Raw genomic sequence first — 17,578 nt, forward strand, 5'->3', positions numbered from 1 at the left:
ATACTATTAGATTCCAGCCGGTGTACTGCCGAAAGTTTCAACCTGCCGAAAACTGGTTGGAGTTTTCGGCAGGTTGAAACTTTCGGCAGTACACCGGATCTGTCATCCTGCACAGATAAACGTGCCAGCATTGAATGGGATTGGTTGGCGCTGTTTTCCCAATTCAAAGATGGAATCCGAGCAGGAGTCACGGACATCTCGCGAGATTTCCGCGCTGCGGAAGCGGAAGTGCTGTGGCTGCTGCTCATGGCTGGCTTAGAGAGGGAGCGCGGGACAGGGAGCTGAGTGTCCCTTGTCTCCATAGCAACGGGGCCAGACCGCGGAGCGGGGGACACTGTCACCATGAACAGGAAGAAGGGAGACAAAGGCTTCGAGAGCCCCCGGCCATACAAACTATAAGTATCCCTATAAGTGTTCTCTATATACATCCCTGTATACAAGTGTTCTCTATATACTTCCCTGTATACAAGTGTTCTCTATATACTTCCCTGTATACAAGTGTTCTCTATATACTTCCCTGTATACAAGTGTTCTCTATATACTTCCCTGTATACAAGTGTTCTCTATATACTTCCCTGTATACAAGTGTTCTCTATATACTTCCCTGTATACAAGTGTTCTCTATATACTTCCCTGTATACAAGTGTTCTCTATATACTTCCCTGTATACAAGTGTTCTCTATATACTTCCCTGTATACAAGTGTTCTCTATATACTTCCCTGTATACAAGTGTTCTCTATATACTTCCCTGTATACAAGTGTTCTCTATATACTTCCCTGTATACAAGTGTTCTCTATATACTTCCCTGTATACAAGTGTTCTCTATATACTTCCCTGTATACAAGTGTTCTCTATATACTTCCCTGTATACAAGTGTTCTATATATACTTCCCTGTATACAAGTGTTCTCTATATACTTCCCTGTATACAAGTGTTCTCTATATACTTCCCTGTATACAAGTGTTCTCTGTATACTCCCCTGTATACAAGTGTTCTCTGTATACTCCCCTGTATACAAGTGTTCTCTGTATACTCCCCTGTATACAAGTGTTCTCTGTATACTTCCCTGTATACAAGTGTTCTCTATATACCTCCCTGTATATAAGTGTTCTCTATATACTTCCATGTATACAAGTGTTCTCTGTATACTCCCCTGTATACAAGTGTTCTCTATATACTTCCCTGTATACAAGTGTTCTCTATATACTTCCCTGTATACAAGTGTTCTCTATATACCTCCCTGTATATAAGTGTTCTCTATATACTTCCCTGTATACAAGTGTTCTCTGTATACTCCCCTGTATACAAGTGTTCTCTATATACTTCCCTGTATACAAGTGTTCTCTATATACCTCCCTGTATACAAGTGTTCTCTATATACCTCCCTGTATACAAGTGTTCTCTATATACTTCCCTGTATACAAGTGTTCTCTATATACTTCCCTGTATACAAGTGTTCTCTATATACTTCCCTGTATACAAGTGTTCTCTATATACATCCCTGTATACAAGTGTTCTCTATATACATCCCTGTATACAAGTGTTCTCTATATACTTCCCTGTATACAAGTGTTCTCTATATACTTCCCTGTATACAAGTGTTCTCTATATACTTCCCTGTATACAAGTGTTCTCTATATACCTCCCTGTATACAAGTGTTCTCTGTATACTCCCCTGTATACAAGTGTTCTCTATATACTTCCCTGTATACAAGTGTTCTCTATATACCTCCCTGTATACAAGTGTTCTCTATATACAGGCATACCCCGCTTTAAGTACACTCACTTTAAGTACACTCGCGAGTAAGGACACAGCTTGTTCAGCTTGGCATGACACTACTCCCGGTTTTTAACATTGGCGTCTATAGGAAATCTTGGTCAGCTTGACATGGCACTGCTCCCAAACCATAAGTGACAGGGATACCAAACTTAGGGAGCACCGAGAGGGGACCCAGGACTACAACATATCATGTTTGTGGCTGGCCAGCTTGCCTAGGTAATCTACTATGTCATAGTCCTGGATCCCCTTAACATGCTCCCCAAGCTTGGTGTCCTTGTCAACATGGTTTGGGAGCAATGCAATGTCAAGCTGACCAAGATTTCCTATGGAGCTAGTGTATTTACATGCATTGAGAAATGAAAAAAAGTATTGCTTCACTTTAAGTACATTTTCGTTTTACATACATGCTCTGGTCCCATTGTGTACTTAAAAGTGGGGTATGCCTGTACTTCCCTGTATACAAGTGTTCTCTATATACCTCCCTGTATACAAGTGTTCTCTATATACCTCCCTGTATACAAGTGTTCTCTATATACTTCCATGTATACTACATCCCTCTCTGTATATAGAGACCTCATATCTGTATACTACATTCCTCTGTATATAGAGCCCTCATATCTGTATACTGTGTATACTACATCCCTCTCTGTATATAGAGCCCTCATATCTGTATACTGTGTATATTACATCCCTTCCTGTATATAGAGCCTCTTCTATCTGTATACTGTGTATACTACATCCCTCCCTGTATATAGAGCCCTAATATCTGTATACTGTGTGTATACTACATTCCTCTGTATATAGAGCGCTCATATCTGTATACTACATCCCTCCCTGTATATAGAGCTCTCATATCTGTATACTGTGTTGTATACTACATCCCTCTCTGTATATAGAGCCTCTTCTACCTGTATACTGTGTATATTACATCCCTCTCTGTATATAGAGCCCTCATATCTGTATACTGTGTATACTACATCCCTCTCTGTATATAGAGCCCTCATATCTGTATACTGTGTATATTACACCCCTCTCTGTATATAGAGCCCTCATATCTGTATACTGTGTATACTACATCCCTCTCTGTATATAGAGCCCTCATATCTGTATACTGTGTATACTACATCCCTCTCTGTATATAGAGCCCTCATATCTGTATACTGTGTATACTACATCCCTCTCTATATATAGAGCCCTCATATCTGTATACTGTGTATACTACATCCCTCTCTGTATATAGAGCCCTTATATCTGTATACTGCATCCCTCTCTGTATATAGAGCCCTCATATCTGTATACTGTGTATACTACATCCCTCTCTGTATATAGAGCCCTTATATCTGTATACTGCATCCTCTCTGTATATAGAGCCCTCATATCTGTATACTGTGTATACTACATCCCTCTCTGTATATAGAGCCCTCATATCTGTATACTACATCCCTCTCTGTATATAGAGCCCTCATATCTGTATACTACATCCCTCTCTGTATATAGAGCATCCTCTACCTGTATACTGTGTATACTACATTCCTCTCTGTATATAGAGCTCTCATATCTGTATACTGTGTATACTACATTCCTCTCTGTATATAGAGACCTCATATCTGTATACTGTGTATACTACATTCCTCTGTATATAGAGCCCTCATATCTGTATACTGCATCCCTCTCTGTATATAGAGCCCTCATATCTGTATACTGTGTATACTGCATCCCTCTCTGTATATAGAGCCCTCATATCTGTATACTGTGTATGCTACATCCCTCTCTGTATATAGAGCCCTCATATCTGTATACTACATCCCTCTCGTTTCAAGAAGGATTTTTGAAACGCGTAGATTTTATTCAATACAAAAGGTTCCAAAAAACAAGATTATTATTGAAATCTTCAAATCCATGGAACATGTCATCCTAGTGACAAATCACATACATCTATATCAAAGTGTTCATAAAAACCATGTGAGAACCCAGTGGTTGGAAAAAGTGAAGAAGGTGGGGATTCCAGATGTTGCTCACTGTCATCCATGATGCAGGGTTGCTGTGGATGCCAAAGTAACACCGGGGATTCCAACGCGTTTCAGCGATTCAATCAATGCCTTTTTCAAGGAAAGTGAATCGCCACTTCTGCAAGAATAATTACAATTAATCAGCAATTCTCATCTCCTTTCATTGATGGGAGGCTAGTCATTGCTGTTATGCTCTTGAGACTGTGGTGGGAGACAAAGAACCTGGCAATGGCACGTATTGATGTGCCATCCTCGAGGATTTGTACGGCCTGTGCAACCTCTGTAGCAGTATTGTCCAAACGATGGCACTCCAGCTGTTCAGGAACTACAATTCCCATGAGGCATTGTAAATCTCTGACATTCACACACATAACTAGGCATGATGGGAATTGTAGTTCCTGAACAGCTGGAGGGCCATAGTTTGGACATAACTGCTCTATAGGGTCCAGGTATAGCCTCATGCTACCAGTAGTGACACTGATCCTAGCCAAATGCAAAACTAGTGAAAAACCATCAAAAAAGATGAGTAGGGAAAACAATTTCTGTGGCCTTCACCTGTAAAACCATTCTGTTTTGGAGGTCGTCTCATTGTTGCCCATCTAGTACCCCTGTTTTTTATTTAATTAACGCCAAAGCAGCTGAAACTGATTAACAGCCCCCTCTGCTACTTACCTGACCAGATCAATATTCCAGGAGTTTAATTGACTTGATGCTTTACTCTGATTAAAAAGTGTTTCTTTAATTTTTTTTAGCAGTGTATTCTGTTGCACTCCCACCATCCTGTCTGTAGCTGACTGCTCTTCCTTATAGCTGCCATCTCCATTACTATTCAGGTCATGTCATTGTAATGTGTGAATAATTTTGTTTCTCTTTCTCTCTATACGACTCACCAGGTAGTCTGCATCAGCAATATCAATTTTCAGAGGAAATCTGTCATAGTAAGTAGTTCTTCTTGTGTCTGTTGTTACTGTGAAATGTTCTGCACAGACTGGAGGGTGGTGTTTGAAACATTTCCCCTCATAAACCTAAAAATACTGAGTCCTTAGATTAAAAGAAGAACTAAACCCACCAATTTAACAGTTTCAAAGAACAGTTACCTTCCTAGGAATGTAACTGTCACATTTGCTTGCGCTCTTGACAAACTGTCAAACCATCAAATGTCTGGAGTCATAACTGATCACATGTGCAGCACCATGGCAGTAGAAGATCAAACAGAGGCCAGTATGGCAGCTTTCTTGGTTGAAAATGATAGGAGGGTTTAGTTCCACTTTAAATGTAAAAAAAATATCTGGGCACAAAATTTTTTAGGTCCCTTCACTCCTGATTGCTCTGGTGTGTTGTGTAAAGGCCGGTACACACTATAAGAAAATCTGAAGGGAAATTTCATCCGACGACCGATCTGCCGATTTTCAGATTGTTAGTATGGTGCTTTCGACAGCCGACTCCGACTTTTCAGCCGACAAAATCCTTATGTGCAGGCTATAAAATTTTTGTCGTCCGTCAACACACGTCCAATTTTCATCTCATTAGTACAGATTTTGATGGAAAAAAATCTTAAGAGCAAGACTAGGCATGCTCAGAGACGAAAGAACACATAGAAAACAATCCAACACATGACATCCCTTCTGAAGTAGAATTCTGTCGTACGGGAAAATTCGTATGAAAATAACCTCTTCACTTTCCACATCAGACTAGCATGCTACAAAAAACGGACAACAGATCGTTCGATAATCTGATCGTGTGTACGAGGCTTAATGCTCCGTTCATACTTGGCGTTTTGGGTTCTCAGGCAGAATTGCTGTGATTCTGTCTGCGATCTCAAATCGCAAAACACATGTTTCGTTTTCAATGACACCTAACGTGGTGCACTTTTGCCCCAGTGCACGAAGCTTGTTGCCCAAAAGAAGCTCCTGCTCCTTTTTGGGCAACAAGCTTCGCGCATTACGATTTGTTGTGGCAGAACGGCACCACTTATTAGGTGCGATTAAAAATAAACGTCACTAGAGCATGCATTTTGTGATTGTAGTGCGATTTGTTGGCAGGATCACAGCGATTCTGCCTGAGTTCCTAAAACGCCTAATGTGAATGGAGCCTTACAGATCCCTATTTGAATGGGCAGCCAACTCGCCAGGGCAAAAAAATCAGACATACCCCCCTTTCCATCGCAGCAAATTACAACGTACGGTAGTGGGGTATAGTGCTCTGTGTTGTGCTGCAATGCATGTGTGGTGGAAGTTGGGGAGTCATTTCAAATGTGTGCAGTTCCACAAGTGTTTTTTAGGAATCGTTTTTGTTGCTTTTACATGAGATTTGAATTGTGTTCACATGCGCTCCAGGTTTGTTTACATGCAAAAAAAAAAATGATATTCATTTTATTTGCATATGCATTCATATGAAGTTTAAAAATGCATTTGATTGCATCTGGTGTAAGCGAGCTCCTAATCACTTTCACATAAATATGTTTGTGTAAGTTTAGAGTTATATGTAGTTAAATTTAGGTTAAACGCAGGCCATACGTGGTTCGAATTCTTGCTGAGTTTTGAACCGTGTATGCATGTTTATCAATTTGGGTACAACCAGCATGCTGGGTTTTGCCTGCAATTATCGCTAGCGGCTGCTAGCAATTATCGCTGTCTTCTCCCAACAGGGACAGCTTCCCCCGCTCCTGCCGGGAGAAGACAGAGGCCCAACAGGAGGCATTCCACCATGAACACTGTCTGTGTTGATGGGGGAATCGAGCGAGTTACTTTCCTGCAACCTGTGGTTGCAGGAAAGGAATTCGCTCCATGTATGGCCGGCCAAAGTCTATCTTTAAGTGTAAGCTCACCTTTTCAGAAACAATAAAGAAGTAAACTAACACCACACACCCTCCCCAGAACCTACTGTATTTACCTCCATGTTTAATGAGCTGTCAGTGCCCATGCAGTTCATGTAGCAGGCTGGTGATTTGCAATCTCCACTCTTCTCCCTCTTTCTGTAGAGCTTCTGGGGCGGATAAGAGCTATTCTGATTGGTCAATGCTGCCACAGACCATCGCTCTTTTCGTCCCCAAAGCACTGCAAGAATGTAAAGTAACTCTTAACCCACCAAAAATGTAACCACTTCAGCCTCTGTGAATGTACCTGTACGTTGTAACTTTGAAGTGATTATACTGGGTTGATGCTTGAAGCTACCGGCATCCATTCCAGTATGCCCTTTTCTTTTTCCTGCTTATGCCAATGCACTTTTATATTAAGCGATCATACTGGCTTATTACAATGTTGTTCATCCCTTGTGATAGCAATACAATAAAAAAAAAAAATGAAAGAGACAATGTAAAAAAAAAAAAAAAAGGAAAATATATGATAAGAACCTTTTTAAAGTGCCCCCATACATGCATACAAAGCCAATAACGCACAGGTACATAAACAGTGATTGCACCACGCACGTATCTACCACGAGGCAAATAAGCCGTTGGCCTTGGGCGGCATTTTTCAGGGGGAGGCGCTGCCCCCAGGCCTCCCTCTTCCTGCCACTTCACTCTGCTACACAGATCCACATACAGTAGTAAGAGCCCTTTTACATGGGCGGGTTCCATAAAGTGGATCCGCCAGCTCAGTGGGGGATCTGTCTCATATGCAGAGTGGACAAGGACACATCCTACTCTCCTCTATGGGGTAATTGGATGGAAACGGACCGTCTGCCCATTTCTATCCTACGGCCATCCGATCCGCCAGACAGATGGGGAATAGATCCCCCATCTATCTGTTTTTATCAGATGGTGGCGGTTGTCAATGGATCGGAAGGGATGAGACTAATTTAGACTTTCCTTTGATTTTCCTTTGTTAAATCTTAGATGTGATGGCTGCTTTATGGTCTCTGCCAGTAACACACTTCTTGTCTTAGCGTCACATCAGTCAATCACTGTACTGCATCTATGGAGGAGCAGTGTTGTCACTCAAGGATAGGAAGCGTGTTTGGGCTACAGAATCAACCCCTGCAGAAATGGTGTTCTGTAGTTCACCGAGGTGAAGACGGCTTTGGTAACTGGCAGTAAGTGTGGTATTGGTAGGATCATCAGGTGAAAATAAAGGGGTAAAAAAGGCAAAAAAAAAAGAATGCAGACAACACGTATAAAATTAGTAAGCTGCAAAATATAAAATTTTTGTTCTTGGGTTTAAGTGTTAAGGGTTGTAGTAATTGTAGGTGTTGAGTCAAATATTAAAGCTGAGTTCCACTCAAAAGTGGAACTGCTGCTTTAAGACCCCCTGACATGCCACATTTGGCATGTAATTTTTTGGGGAAGACCACTAGTTTTGACAGGTACCTGCTCCCACTTCCGCTCGGGCCGGGTAGGGGGTTCGAGTGGAAGTTCTCCGCTCCCCCTCTCTCCTTGCAATCTTCTGGGACACGTCACAGGTCCAAGAAGATTGCCCGGCCATTCAGGACGCGCAGCATGACTCGAGCATGCATAGTGCGTAACCAAGGGGGAAGCCGCAAGCTGCCACGGCCGGGTGCCCACACTAGTGATGCTGGCACCGGGGAGAGCCGAGGGAGAGAACCAAGGCTTCGGACGGTCGCATCGCTGGATCGTGGGACAGGTGAGTGTTTATTAAGGCCCCTTTCACACTTATTTAAGAAGGGGGTGGGCCAGTGCATTCCACAGGGAAATAAATTTAAAAGAGCAAAACTAAACCCTGGGTGGCTAAACTCCAACATAAAAATGTATATTAGAGCTATAGAAAAGGCCTTCAAAAAATACAAGACTGAGGGGTCATTGGCAGCATTTAAGCACTACAAAGAGTGTAATAAGAAATGTAAAGACGAAATCAGGGCGGCTAAAATAGAACACGAGAGACATATAGCGGAGGAGAGTAAAAAGAACCCCAAGAAGTTCTTTAAGTATATAAACAGTAGGAAAGCGAGGCCAGAGCACATTGGCCCCATAAAAGATGATAAAGGAAAAATGGCCACAGAGGACAGAGAAAAGGCGGAAGTGTTAAATAATTTCTTTTCTTCAGTCTTCACAAAGGAATCGGGGGGCTACACGAACCCAGCTTGTAAGGCCGAACTAAATACTACACCTCAGGAAGTGCCGCCATGGCTAACAGAGGATAGACTTAGAGCTAAACTAGAGAAACTTAACATAAATAAATCCCCGGGACCGGATGGCTTGCACCCAAGGGTTCTTAATGAGCTCAGCCAGGTGATTGCCAGACCATTATTCTTGATCTTTAAGGATAGTTTACAGACGGGTATGGTGCCAGCTGATTGGAAAAAAGCCAACGTGGTACCAATATTTAATAAGGGGCCGAGATATATCCCGGGTAACTATAGGCCGGTCAGCCTAACCTCTGTAGTCTGCAAAATTTTGGAGGGGATGATAAGGGACCACATACAAGACTTTAGTAATGAAAACGGTATTATAAGTAGTAATCAGCATGGATTCATGAAAAATCGTTCGTGCCAAACCAATCTATTAACCTTCTACGATGAAGTGAGCTGCCACTTAGATAAAGGTAAGCCTGTGGATGTGGTGTATCTGGACTTTGCAAAGGCCTTTGACACCGTTCCCCACAAACGATTACTGTACAAACTAAGGAAGGTAGGTATGGACCATAAGGTGAGTACCTGGATAGAGAACTGGCTCCAGGGGAGAGTACAGAGGGTGGTGATTAATGGGGAGTACTCGGATTGGGCGGGTGTGGAAAGTGGGGTCCCCCAGGGTTCTGTCCTGGGACCAATCCTGTTTAATTTATTCATAAATGATCTAGAGGAGGGGATATCTAGTACAATCTCAGTATTTGCAGATGATACTAAATTAGGCATGCCAATATCTTCTATGCAGGATGTGGAAATCTTGCAAGCAGACCTGAACAAAATAACGGGGTGGGCAACTACATGGCAGATGAGATTTAATGTTGAAAAATGTAAAGTAATGCACTTGGGGGCCAGAAACCAGAAAGCAAGCTACTCACTAGGGGGGGAACCTCTGAGTGAGTCTAGGATGGAAAAGGACTTGGGGGTACTGGTAGACAACAGGCTTGGCAGTGGCATGCAATGCCAAGCCGCCGCAAGCAAAGCCAACAGAATACTGGGTTGTATAAAAAAGGGGATTCACTCCAGAAATAAAGAGATTATTCTTCCACTCTACAAGACTCTGGTCCGGCCACATCTGGAGTATGCTGTCCAGTTCTGGGCACCGGTCCTCAGGAAGGATGTGCTGGAACTGGAGAAAGTCCAGAGAAGGGCAACAAAAATAATTAGGGGAATGGAGGACATCAGCTATGAGGAAAGACTACAAGCACTGAACCTATTCTCTCTGGAGAAGAGACGATTGAGGGGGGATATGATATCAATGTACAAATACTGTACTGGCGACCCTAGCATAAGGAACAAACTATTCAGAGAAAGGAGATACAATAAGACACGTGGCCACTCACTAAAACTTGAGGAAAGGCGGTTTAACCTTAAAGTGCGTAAGGGGTTCTTCACTGTAAGAGCGGTAAGGATGTGGAATTCTCTTCCACAAGCAGTCGTATCAGCAGGGAGCATCGATAGTTTCAAAAAACTATTAGATGGGCACCTTAAAGACCACAACATACAGGGGTATACAATGTACGGTTAAAAGCAAACACACACACACATCATAGGTTGAACTGGATGGACTGATGTCTTTTTTTTCAACCTCACTAACTATGTAACTATGTGACCTAAAAGTTGTGCGATTTTACCACAATTTTTTCACCACCATTTTACACCGATTTTGACTGGACTTGAAGCAATGCCTATGGACCTCAAAACGCATTAAAATCAGACCAAAGTAGTGCAGGGACTACTTTTGAAGTCGTTGTGACTTGAAGTTGCACAGATATCAACGGTACTCATTGGAAATCATGGAGTACGACTTGTCATTTGACATTGCAGTCCAAAGTCGCATGACAAGTTGCACAAGTATGAAAATGGCCTAAAGGTCAGCAGCTACACTTTTTGTAGCTGCTGACTTTTAATAAGTATGGAAGGGTTAGAACCACTGTGACAATCTTCATACTGTCTGGGCTTCTGTTAGAGGGATTTACTTTCGCTTTCTGTCCTGGTTGTTGGCGGCTGGTTTCACCAGACAGGAGGAGAGAGAAAATATGCAACAGGCATAAATGCATATCTGAAAAGTCAAAAGAAAAGGGTGCACCAGCCTTGTGCATGACCTTTTCATTGAAGTATTAATATGTATACTTCCAAACCACTGCATATCACAAGCTCAACAGGATAAGCAATAATTGTTTAGAACTTGGGAAGTGGCCTCTTAGACTTGTATGGCTGACGCATTTCAAGGGGGGGTCCCCTCTTCATTTATTTTCTTTTCAATCTGTTGGAGAATTCTTCTCACCTTCTTTCTCAAAAGTTGTCCGTAAAGAAAGTGAAGGGAAATTGCATTACGGTTAAAACCCAGCAGGGTTTAGCCTGGCATACACTTAAAGCGGAGTTCCACCCTAAAAACTATTTTTGCATGCCCGCTAGCTTAGATGAACCTGAAAAAGTATTGGATAATTAAAACCTTTTTTTTTGTTTCACTTACCTTATTTTTAATGAAAATATACTTACCTACCTTCCTCTTCTTCTGCGGCCGCGGTCCCTGACGTCACTTCCTCCTTGCATTGACTCCTGGGAGATGAGCGTCATTGATCCCAGGAGTCAATGCGCCTGCAGCAGGGTCACTTCCAGTGCAGGCGCGTCATTCCCTGCTGAACAGCTTCTGGGCATGAGCAGAAGCTGTTCAGGGATGATGCACCTGCACCGGAAGTGACGAGTGGGGGCATTCTGGGACTCCGACGTCACTGAGAGGACACGAAGAGGACGCTCCGGCTTCAGCTGCCCACACCTGAGATGGCAGCGCTGGACAAAACATTTTCAAGGTAAGTATTTCTTCTTACAGGTAAGTGAAACAGGGGACAGTTCAGAGGCTATCGTTGCTTAAATGCACTAGCCCTGACTGTCCCGGGGTAATTTTTTTGCTTAAAATTTTTTTTAGCCCGGAACTCCGCTTTAAGTTAATTTGTAATGTTTGTAGTGTGTGGGGCTGTAGTGGGGATAAAGCTCTTTTTTTCCTGTGTACTCATGCCCCCACCTACCAACTTCTGATGTCCCTTTACTGATTAATTTAATCCTGAATTGATCTCTTCCTTAGGCTACATTCACACCTGAGCGTAGCGTTTTCGCGCGTATTTTAACTGCGATTTTTACCGCGATTTACAGGCGTTTTTTGTGCAGGCATTTTTAGATTGAATAGAGACCAATGGAAAACGCCTGTAATCTGCCCAAAAAGAAGCTCATGTACTTTTTTGAGCGTTGGGCGTTTTGCGCACAGCTTCAAAACGCTCAGATGTGAACAGGGGCCATTGAAATGAATAGGATTTGTCTTGTTGGGCGTTTTGAGAGCTGATCCTAGAGCAGAAAAACTCCCCAAAAACGCCCCAAAACGCCTACATGTGAACGGAGCCTTAAAGTGATACTAAACAAAACACACTTTAATTTAAATTGTCCCTTCTATTTCTGTATGTGGATGGTGGCACTGTAATTATTAAAAAAAAAAAAATCTATGTACTTTTTTCCTAATCGATATACAGCTGTCACATGACTCAGATCTTTCCCAGCCAGGAGGAGCCTCTAGTCCTCTGCTGCTGGTCACATGTTAAAAAAAAAAAAACAGCCTTTGTAATACAGAGTAAAAATAAATGATTCATATTAATATACCTAAATTGTCATACAAATATATATATATATTTGAAATAAAATCTTGATTATTTTGTGAAAATAACATGGCGTGGGCAGATTTCTGCCAGTCACAGGCTGTGTCACACCCATCCAGTCTGTGTTTTATAATAAGGAAGCGAAGCCCCCATTAATCTACATGTAATATTCTGCCCCCCCATTGTGTGTTAGCTGGTTAGTGGGCATGGGGGAGGGAGAGGGTTGTCATTAAAAACTGTGTATACACCAACATGTGACTCTATAGACACATGGGCTGCTCAGATGTAATAGGAAGGAAATGCTTAGCATTGAAACTCACTGAAAACTGATCATGTACAGAGCTGCCATCACTGCTCTACATAATCCCTAGCTGAATTGGGGACATGGGCAGAAGGGTGAGATAGAGAACAGCAGGATCAACCATATAACAACAAAATACGGTGTTCGATGGACTGGAGAACCAGCCATGGAACCACCAAGGTGATGGGACTTTAAAGGTGTATGGTTGTGGCACAGACAGAACAACAAAGAATTAGGTTAAAAATATATTTTATTGGTTACCATAGTAATTAAAAGGGTACGAGAACCGTATCCTACAGTTCATTAACAAAAAATAATTCATAAAACGAGAGTTACAGTTGATACAAATATGAATACTACGTTCGTGTGAACCGAGGAGATGCAGGGGGTCACCGGGGTCCTACGTGTTTCGCCATTTCAATGGCTTCGTCAGGGACCAAGTGACTTGTGACCTCTCGCAATAGCTCAACACATAATTAGCAAAAGCAGAGCAACTGTGAACTGCATTACTGGTCGTGCGTGCAAAGTGGTGACCTAGATCAGGTCATCATTACCAGTGCGCGGGACGGTTGCAATTTTGATTCGGCTTGCTGAGGCTGGAATTTTTTATCCTGCTTTGCTGTATCTGGTACAATAGCCGACTGTTCTGTCCTGGCCCGGTCCAGCATTGGTTTGGCCTACTAAGGCACTCATTACCTCGCGTCCACCCAGGACCTGGGGAGGTTCCGGTACCGCCTTGCACGCACGACCAGTAATGCAGTTCACAGTTGCTCTGCTTTTGCTAATTATGTGTTGAGCTATTGCGAGAGGTCACAAGTCACTTGGTCCCTGACGAAGCCATTGAAATGGCGAAACATGTAGGACCCCGGTGACCCCCTGCATCTCCTCGGTTCACACGAACGTAGTATTCATATTTGTATCAACTGTAACTCTCGTTTTATGAATTATTTTTTGTTAATGAACTGTTGGATACGGTTCTCGTACCCTTTTAATTACTATGGTAACCAATAAAATATATTTTTAACCTAATTCTTTGTTCTTCTGTCTGTGCCACAACCATACACCTTTAAAGTCCCATCACCTTGGTGGTTCCATGGCTGGTCCTCCAGTCCGTCGAACACCGTATTTTGTTGTTATATGTTCATATTGGGGATGTGGTGGTTTTGGTTGGCAATAGGTGTACCTTTTGTCAGTCACCCAATTCCATTTTGTTTGTATTTAGCAGGATCAACCAGTTTTTTTTGCAGAATACAGAAAAAGAATCTCATAGTGACTGAGTATGAACAGCATGTAATACACCATTTATTGATAGTTTTTTTTTTATGATGTGGGTTTTATGACACTTTAAATTCCAGTAGCATCTGATCACCTCTTACATCTTGGCCTTGCCTCAGTTATCATGTATGAGCTGATGGGGGGGGGGTGTGTGTTTGGCATAAGTTATCAAAGCCTGCAGTGGACATAGTCAGGGCCGATTCACACATATGCAATGTCCGACATCACATGTGATTTGCACCACACTGCTGTGCAAATCAGATGCGATGTCTGTGTGATGCGAAAGTCGCACAGGACCCTTTTTTTGGTCCGCACAAGAATCTGATGGCATAGATGTTCACACCTATACAATCTGATTCCTGTCTGAACTAACCAACTAACCGGTATGCGAACTAACCTGAGGGCGTCATTAACTTTATATTGACACTCCCAGCAGTTTGCATATGGCAGTGTAAACTGCCTGCCAGTCTGGTGTGATGCGGGAACCCGCAGTGGATTTGCAGGGTTCCTGCATCGCACCAGTGTGAACCAGCACTAAATGACATATTTTATTTTGTTTTTTTGCAGTAAATGTTGATAATTGCTTGTGTGTCTTTCCTCAGGGATATGTGGATTTAACGATATTCCCCACAGTGGCCAATCTGAACAGAATCAAGCTGAACAGTAAACAGTGTAGAATATACAGAGTGAAAGTGAATGAGCTGGAGGCAGCGTTCATATACAACGACCCCACGCTGGAAGTCTGTCACCATGAGTCCAAACAGTGAGTTCTACAATTTTCTCTTCTCATTCATCTGACTGCTGCTTGGTTGGCTTTACTGTGCAAGGAAGATTGGACCATTCAAAGTGGCATCAGAAAACTTAACTAGAAGTTCCCCTTACCTATGCAAAGATAAATACAGTAAAAAATAAGTCATTGTCAATATTTCCATTTCACACATTCCTAGATTGGGCTCAGAAGTAGTTGGTGCTGAGGCAGCTACCAGCTGGAGACCTCCAATCAATACACCTATATGCCGGCATACCACGAATCATCAAGTATTTTACAAAGTTTTTAATATTTTTTTATTACAGGTACTTCTATAGCACTGTTCATTTACGCAACGCTTCACGCATATACACTGTATTACCAAAAGTATTGGGACGTCTGCCTTTACACGCACATGAACTTTAATGGCATCCCAGTCTTAGTCCGTAGGGTTCAGTATTGAGTTGGCCTACCCTTTGCAGCTATAACAGCTTCAACTTCTCTGGGAAGGCTGTCCACAAGGTTTAGGAGTGTGTCTATGGGAACGTTTGACCATTCTTCCAGAAGCGCATTTGTGAGGTCAGGCACTGATGTTGGAGAGAAGTCCTGGCTCACAGTCTCCACTCTAATTCATCCCAAAGGTGTTCTATCGGTTTGAGGTCAGGACTCTGTGCAGGCCAGTCAAATTCCTCCACCCCAAACTCACTCATCCGTGTCTTTATGGACCCTGCTTTGTGCACTGGTGCGCAGTCATGTTTGAACAGGAAGGGGCCATCCCCAAACTGTTCCCACAAAGTTAGGAGCATGAAATTGTCCAAAATGTCTTGGTATGCTGACACCTTAAGAGTTCCCTTCACTGGAACTAAGGGGCCCAAGCCCAACCCCTGAAAAACAACCCCACACCATAACCCCCCCCCCCCCCCACAAAATGACCAGTGCACAAAGCAAGGTCCATAAATACATGGATGAGTGAGTTTAGGGTGGAGGCATTTGACTGGCCTGCACAGAAACTTGTCCCCAACTTGATACAACACCTTTTGGATAATTTAGAGCGCAGACTATGTGCCAGGCCTTCTCATTCCACATCAGTGCCTGACCTCGCAAATGCACTTTTGGAAGAATGGTCAAACATTCCCATAGACACACTCCTAAACCTTGTGGACAGAATTCCCAGAAGAGTTGAAGCTGTTATACCTGCAAAGGGTGGGCCAACTCAATATTGAACCCTACGGAGTAAGACTGGGATGCCATTAAACTTCATGTGCATGTAGAGGCAGGTGTCCCAATACTTTTGGTAATGTACATTCATGTCAGTCCTAGCTCTCAAGGAGTTTACAGTCTAGAGTCTCTAACTCACATTGATACATACGGATATCAAGGCCAATTTAGACAGAAGCCAGTTGTCCTTGGTGTGTGGGAGGAAACAGAAGTATTTGGAGGAAACCCACGCAGGCACAGGGAGGACATGCAAAAACTCTAGAAAGTTAGTTTCTTGTTTGGGATGCAAAGCAATAACCTTAATGCTGCTAGATGGAAGTGCTAACTACTTGGCCACAGTGCACATCACAAAGGACCAAGTGCAACGTTTCGGAGCTGCACAGGACCCCTTCATCAGGCATGTGATGATCTTGTGCGGCTTCAAAATGTTGCAAGTGGTCCTTTGTGATGTGAGGGATTTTCAGTAAAAGCTTTGGACGATACTTGATGATTCGTGGTGTGTTGGCAAATATGTGCATTGATCTATAATGTAATAAGTGCCTCAGATACTTGGATTTAAATAAAACAACACAGCCTGCGATGGAAGAAGGGAGGGTTCCAATACTATGTCATCCTCACCTAGGCGAGGAGTCCTAAGGTGTCAGGCTGCACAAAGAGAAAAAAAATGTTTACCATGACAAACAGGAAGTTGTCTGCAAATGTGTGAGGCGGGACAAGGAAGTAGATGAGAGGAAGTTTGATTTCTTGCCTGAAGATCCTCTTTCAACTGCACCTAAACCAATAACTGAAATGCAATACTGTATACAGCAGCTTCCCAGTCTTTAGAATTGGTGGCTGCGTTTTTTTTCATAATTTTGTTCTTTATTTTCACCTGGTTATCCTGCCAGTAACGCTCATCCTGTCCTAGAGTGGCAATGCTCACTTATTGTACTATTTATGGAGGAGCATCGTTGTGACCTTGGGTCAGAATGCGTGGAAGTGTGTTAGAATGTACAGGACAGAAAATGTTCTAACCAAACAACCCCTTCTCTTCTCCTTCTCTTTATAACAAAAGGGGAATTGTTCTGTAGTTTATGAAAATGTATGACAGCTCTTTAGTAGAGCTGCATGATTAACCACTTGCCGACTGTCGCACGACTATTTACGTCGGCAGTCAGCCCCTCACAGGCAAAGTGACGTAGATCTACGTCGCTAGCCTGTGAGGGTCTAGGGAGCGAGCGCACGCCGCTGGAGGCGCACTCACGTGTGGTCACAGACCCCCCCCCTCCCCCGTGTGACCGGCGGACCCGATGTCCGCCGGTCACTCTGCAATCGCCGCTGCAGAGGGAGAAAGTCAGGCGGCTGATGTAAACAAGCCGCCTGTCATTCTCCCCTGTGTAGAAACAATGATCACACGGTTCTACTATGTAGGACCGTTGATCATTGTTCCTACAGCCCAAGCCACAGCCAATCACAGTTAGAATCACGCCCCTAGGGACACACACAGCCCCTCCCTCTCAAAAAAGTTAACCCCTTCACT

At 43.0% G+C, this 17,578-nt stretch overlaps 1 protein-coding gene across 1 annotated transcript in view; it reads left to right on the forward strand.

The window, feature by feature from the left end:
* Window positions 1–229: 229 nt before the first annotated feature.
* The window catches only part of TAF2 (TATA-box binding protein associated factor 2), a 209,330-nt gene continuing 191,981 nt past the window's right edge, over window positions 230–17,578 (forward strand). The window contains exons 1-3 of the mRNA XM_082258212.1: window positions 230–395; window positions 4,675–4,729; window positions 14,696–14,856. Coding sequence (XP_082114338.1) covers window positions 343–395; window positions 4,675–4,729; window positions 14,696–14,856 — 269 coding nt within the window. The 5' untranslated portion in view covers window positions 230–342. The remainder of the gene's footprint in view (window positions 396–4,674; window positions 4,730–14,695; window positions 14,857–17,578) is intronic.

This window comes from Pelophylax lessonae (genome assembly GCF_965119305.1).
Source record: "Pelophylax lessonae genome assembly, chromosome: 5".
NCBI lineage: Eukaryota > Metazoa > Chordata > Amphibia > Anura > Ranidae > Pelophylax > Pelophylax lessonae.